This window comes from Sinocyclocheilus rhinocerous, unplaced genomic scaffold, assembly GCF_001515625.1.
Source record: "Sinocyclocheilus rhinocerous isolate Xijiao unplaced genomic scaffold, SAMN03320098_v1.1 scaffold484, whole genome shotgun sequence".
In the NCBI taxonomy this organism is placed as follows: domain Eukaryota; kingdom Metazoa; phylum Chordata; class Actinopteri; order Cypriniformes; family Cyprinidae; genus Sinocyclocheilus; species Sinocyclocheilus rhinocerous.
The window spans coordinates 1,127,598-1,133,235 of record NW_015658063.1 but is presented as its reverse complement, the minus strand read 5'-3'; the positions used below and the strand labels follow the sequence as shown (position 1 = coordinate 1,133,235).

The following is a 5,638-nucleotide window of genomic DNA, read 5'->3' as shown; positions in this document are numbered from 1 at the left end:
TACAACTAGGAGACATAATCATCCACAACCAGATCAACATTCAAACCTATTATGTGTAACCAGGATTTTCCACACAGCCCTTCCTTTAACCACAAATCATAATGCACACATTGGAATCTATCATATATTCAAGCCATTGTTTCTTTACAAATTACACTACAGTTAAAGCAAGCACACTAAAGGCACAAAATATATTGTACCATGATACCATCAGACACACTGTATAATGTATAAAGACATATGACTTAACCTAGTATCTTTTTAAGTTGAAAATGTATAGCATAAGTCACACACAGGAAGGAAAATGAACCATTAAGCAAACATGTTTCTATTAGAGCTGTGGTACTATGGCAAGCCACTTTAACGTTTCATTTTAATATCCCATACAACTAACCAGCAGCTAATTTAATGTTATTCATACTTCTTTTTAATTACCAGTAAATACGCCAACAGTGACTAGTATTTGCTCAACTAATAACGGTTCTGTAGATCTGTGGCTCATAAAGCAATTGTTAAATTACAGCTAGGATATGTTGCTAATTGTTACTAAAAATAACTTGAATATATACTAGTAATGATTATTTGAATAGCTACAAGAAACTAAGGAATAAACAACAGTAATAGAAAGAAATTGAATACGAAACAAGCAATTTGTATAAATTTGAGTTTAAAATTAATAGTTGATATCTGATCAACAGACCCCTATATATTTAAACTGCAAAACAAGCTACTAGTATTGGAAATGACTAGTAGAAGAAGAAGAATTATTAATAACATTCAAGTAATTCTGACTAAATAAACAAGTATTCACTACTGGCACATAATGAACAGTTACCTTAGTGGGAAAAAAACGCTAGTTACAAGGAATGGGGCATTGCTAAACCCTTTTAACTGAGGAACAAGAACCAGTGAAAGACAACTGTGTTCCAAGACCGACCAGAGAATAATTTTCCCTGAAAATATATCAGCATGTTGTGTGTTTTAGCAGTTTATAATCAGAACTAGCCATGCCAGATTCAAAAATGTATCACTCTGTTGATCTAATCTCATAAAAATGTATTTTATAATAATAAAAATGGAGCGCTGATTGATATGAACATTTAACTAAAATCCACTCTAGGAAACAAAATTTGCAGATGTCTTCTCTCGTTTGTCAGCGATGAAGCATCTTATTGTGTGTGGGTAGCTTGGTTCTGTTTTTATTCATATAAATATATCCATAACAGTACTTCAATAAAATCTAAATATTGGGCAACTTAATGGGGGGTGGGGGGCTGGGGGCTCATGAAACGCTAGAAATTTCCCTGATAAGAAACAAGCTAAATGTTAAAACGGCTTGCCATAAACAGTCCTGTCTGACAATGCTTCGGTAAACAGAAGACTCTGAATTCCCCTCGGTATTAAAGGGTGATAGAAAATAAAACCCCAAATCAGTTGGTTATTTAATGTATTTAAGCACATAATTATATTTAAAACACCTCTTTTCTGATTTATATCACCGAGGTGTTAAGGTGAACTGATCTGAAGCCAGCGCGGCCACTGAATATCACTTACCGTACACACGCACCCATCCCTGCTGCTGGCAAAACGAGTCCATCAAAATCTCATCGACCACAGGGTCTAAAGAAATCATGCCTCCCTGAACCGAGTACACGTCGCCACCGGTTACTGAATCCGTCTCCATGCTCGATACACCTCCACGGTAACGTCCAGGTGAAGACTCCAGTCCGGTGGATTGCCACGCGCGTGGCAGGAGAGCCTCAGTCACAATGTTTTCCGTTGGTTTGAGTTGGTTTAGTATCAAACCATACAGCTAAAAGGAGTTTAAATAAAGCCGGATAAACTAGCGACAGTAGTATGACAATGTTCAAACTAAACGTTTGGAGTTTCCCATATTTTTCTTTGTTTCACAGTTGGAATATAAATTATGTACGCGCGACTCTAATCTATGTTTACATTACTGGTCACTGTAGCTACCTAGTCGTCAATAAAATACAATAAAATAAGGAAATACGGATATAAAAAAGCGTCGAAAGTGTATTTAAACACTTATCAAACCCTAAAAAATACGAATGTGCAAAGTTTCAGATCACCATAGTTTTCTTCAACAGAACCAGCAGCCAAAAGTTAAAACGGTAGCAACAAGCAGCAGTTCTTGAAGTAATATTCGGATGGACTGCTGTTTCTTGTCTGTGTCCATGAGTCAGATGGAAACAGCAGTAGTAATTGAATGAATCCAGGCGTCGGTTTTCCTGGATCGAGGGAAGGAGTTTACTGCATTGTCCATGCGGCAAAAATCATCAAAATAACAGCAAGTATCAGTTTATTGTTCTGTCGTCCACTTTAAGTGTGACTCGTTGTTTGGGCCTGCCTCCCTCCCTTCCTCCCGGTCCTGTGGTGAGGACAGACAGCCCTTTTCACACTTCAAAATCCAGACCGCTTTTCCACCTCAATTACATGCCACTGCCAGCCTGTGCGCTGGGATTCAGGGAAAACTAGAGGATGACCGAGTGACTCGATCAACACACATTTACGTTTTAAATCGATTCAGGCAGCTTTCACTACATTTACACATCGATTAAAATTCAGTGAACATTTTAGAAATAGGCTACATAATGTGTTTGTTGAATTTGAAATGAGGACGATTTGAGACTTTGCCAACATTGATCGACATCGTAAGACAGATGTGAACTGATTATCGAGTGAGACATCTGCTGGTTAACCTCGTGCAAAAATGTCATAAAAATGTATTTAATTTGATTTGACTTTTATATGCGCTGCATTTAGTTCTTGAATAACATATTTTGTAGACATAACCTGAATGAAAAATACATGTATTTAATTTGATAGATATCGAGAGATAATTTAGCTGAACACGAAAGGTGTCCTCTGTCTCCAGTGTTCATTAAGCGCATCACAAGAACATCAGCCAACTCTGCTTTTAGACTATAAACGTATTAATTTGTCACAATAATTTTTGAGTGTTTATATAAACTTAATTCTCTTTATTAGTAAATAATTAAAAGTGCACGTGCATGTTCTAAATTAAGTGCAGTTAAACAAACAATAAAAGTAAGTTTTCAATATTAAAAAAATAAAATAAAAATTGTTGCAATTTCATGTCAGGAATCATACAGTGTTCATCTAAGGGTCTAATTTTTAATATTTGAAAAGACTAAACACAGAGCATGTATTAAGTAAATGTAACCAATTTTTGCAAATATATTTCTTTTCATTTGAATGACAAAATGCTTCTAAGGCTTTCTTGTCTTCATTGTGGCTTCAGCTGTGAATAAATAAGAAACACAAAACTTAATTTAGGGAATTAAAAAAAAAGCACAAATATATATTTTTTGGGTAGAAATGCCCTGGGTTAAATGAAAATGTATACATTAATTTTGCATTGATTGATACTGAATTAAGTAAAATACCCAGTTGTCAGCTTCTATGCAAATCGGATAAATCAGATAGATCAGTTCTCACATTGTGTGTTAAGCTTGAGCAGAATAGGTTCCAGTATGTCTTCAAGGTGCTTCTTCTGTTCAATGAAGTCTTGAATTGTTGCATTTTTGGTTTTGTGTATCCAGTCGGATTTCGCAGAACAGATGTTTATAAACATGGTCTATATAGCAACACACAAACAATGATTAGAGAATGTGTACTTTGGGGTTTGTTAAAAATACAATCGGCAACTTTTCACTAAGGAATTAATAAATAATTATTTACCTTGTCCTCTTTATTGAGCTTCCCTTGAACTTTCTCTGGATCAGCTATAATATCTCTAACATCTTGTATTAATGCTTGCAAACTTTGTTTGGCCTCTGTCAGGAGAAAAAAAAAATCATCATCTGCCTTAATCATAACAAGATTTGACTCTGTGCTGAAATGTTTCACTTTCTCACCAGCCCATGCCAGATACTCTGCGCAGTCCAGTTTGTCATAACGCCGGGCCACATCAACAGCCTTCTCTCCACGGAAATTGACAGCTTGAAAATCAGCATTGAGCTCAACCAAAGTTTTTAAAGTGTCCAGCTGACCCCACATGGCAGAATAATGCAACGGTGAGTAGCCTAGAGTAAGAGTGAACCATATTGATTATTTATTGTCAAACTGTTAACCCTTTGGTGGTCCTCTGACATTTTAGTCCAAAAACATTTGGCGAACTTGGTAGCTATATTACATTTTCCAATAATTGTATTTTAGGCTATATAGAAACAAATAGTGCACAATTCAGAGGTGAATATAAAATGCAAAATATTAAAGAAAAATGTAATTGAAACAAAATATAGTACACGTATTTTATTAAAATATGTTAGACGTAATTGTCCTCTGTTTGGATGGATAACAAGTGTGACCACAACAATAGGGTTAAATCAGCTCAGACCAGCAAACCAGTTCAGGCTTTAGTTTTCATCTACAAAAACGTTTACTGTAGGTGTTAAAGTGGGCACGTTATAAGTATTTTTTTAATTAGGCCTACAAGTAACTTAATTACCGCGCGCTGTGAGTTCATTGACGTCAGCGCCGTTCTGTACGAGCTCGCGCACGATGCCGCTCCGACCAAAAGTACACGCAGCAAACAGCGCATTTCTTCCCACCTCATCTTTTTCCCACAGAATATTCTCCGATTGCTGAGATTCGTTGGCACTCTTGCTTTCCAAAAGACTCTTAAGTCCCTTTACATCATCATCTAAAGCACATAACAGTACAGTTTTCTCCTCAGTTGACCGCATTATGACTTGCGGAATGGTGATGTGTTTCGATGTCTCTATGGCAACCGGGCTTACATCATCATCTAAAGCACATAACAGTACAGTTTTCTCCTCAGTTGACCGCATTATGACTTGCGGAATGGTGATGTTGTGTTTCGATGTCTCTATGGCAACCGGGGAGTCATTTCGTTCATTACTGTCACCGGCCGCGAGATGTCGCTGTTGACTGTTTTATGAAATAAGAAGAGCTGAAAATTCTGAGCTCAACTGAGAAATTACATATTATCTTGTTGATAGCAGTTATAGAAAGTAGATTCTAAGAAAAAGAACAAAATAAGCTTAGCATCAAGTCTATTTATTTCTGCGGAAATAAATAAGTGTGAAAGTAAGTAAATGTATTTATCAGCTGCAATCTTAGACAAGAATATTTATGTATGTAGAACTAACTTATGTTGTATCATTACCCATAAAGATATAATAAAAAAAAAAAGAAAGAATAGAAAGTCCTTGAAGGGTTCAGACTTCTCTGTGGAAATTACATAATCATCTGACGTCTAGGAAAAGGACTGGCATTGAAAAAAAAGATCATATTTAAGACAAAATATGTATTTGAAGTCATATATTTTGATTCGTTGAAATGAAAAGTAAACTCAAATCGATGATATATTAGTATAGTATGTGAATAAATGTACTATCCACTTTGTTTAGTATATATGCAAATGTTTTTCAATGAGAGGAAGAGGGGGGAAATTATTAGGAACTATAGGGACATTTCTTGTGGTAAAATTATGTGATATATTTCATTTAAAAGGGAAAAAGGTAATTTGATGTCCTAAAAGGTCATTTCTCTCATGATGATAAGGAATGGAAAGTCACCTGACAGGGAAATTTGTGAGTGCAAAATTCACTTTTGTCATCACGTAATG

General features: G+C 35.7%; 1 protein-coding gene across 1 annotated transcript; it reads right to left on the bottom strand.

The window, feature by feature from the left end:
* Positions 1-3,254: 3,254 nt before the first annotated feature.
* On the bottom strand, positions 3,255-4,733 carry ankrd45 (ankyrin repeat domain 45). The gene is made up of 5 exons (XM_016530271.1): positions 4,496-4,733; positions 3,903-4,070; positions 3,727-3,821; positions 3,484-3,622; positions 3,255-3,286 (listed from the first exon to the last, which is right to left on the bottom strand). The coding sequence occupies exons 1-5, from the start codon at positions 4,731-4,733 to the stop codon at positions 3,255-3,257; spliced, it is 672 nt and encodes a 223-aa protein (XP_016385757.1).
* Positions 4,734-5,638: the final 905 nt, after the last annotated feature.

What these genes read in the sequence shown, in the direction of transcription:
- ankrd45 (XM_016530271.1), bottom strand. Translation starts at nt 4,733, where the DNA reads ATGCGGTCAACTGAGGAGAAAACTGTACTGTTATGTGCTTTAGATGAT. An exon ending in AGCTCAATAAAGAGGACAAG is followed by an intron (nt 3,623 to 3,726) that starts GTAAATAATTAT and finishes GTTGCTATATAG; the next exon opens with ACCATGTTTATAAACATCTG. An exon ending in GCTCAAGCTTAACACACAAT is followed by an intron (nt 3,287 to 3,483) that starts GTGAGAACTGAT and finishes ATTTATTCACAG; the next exon opens with CTGAAGCCACAATGAAGACA.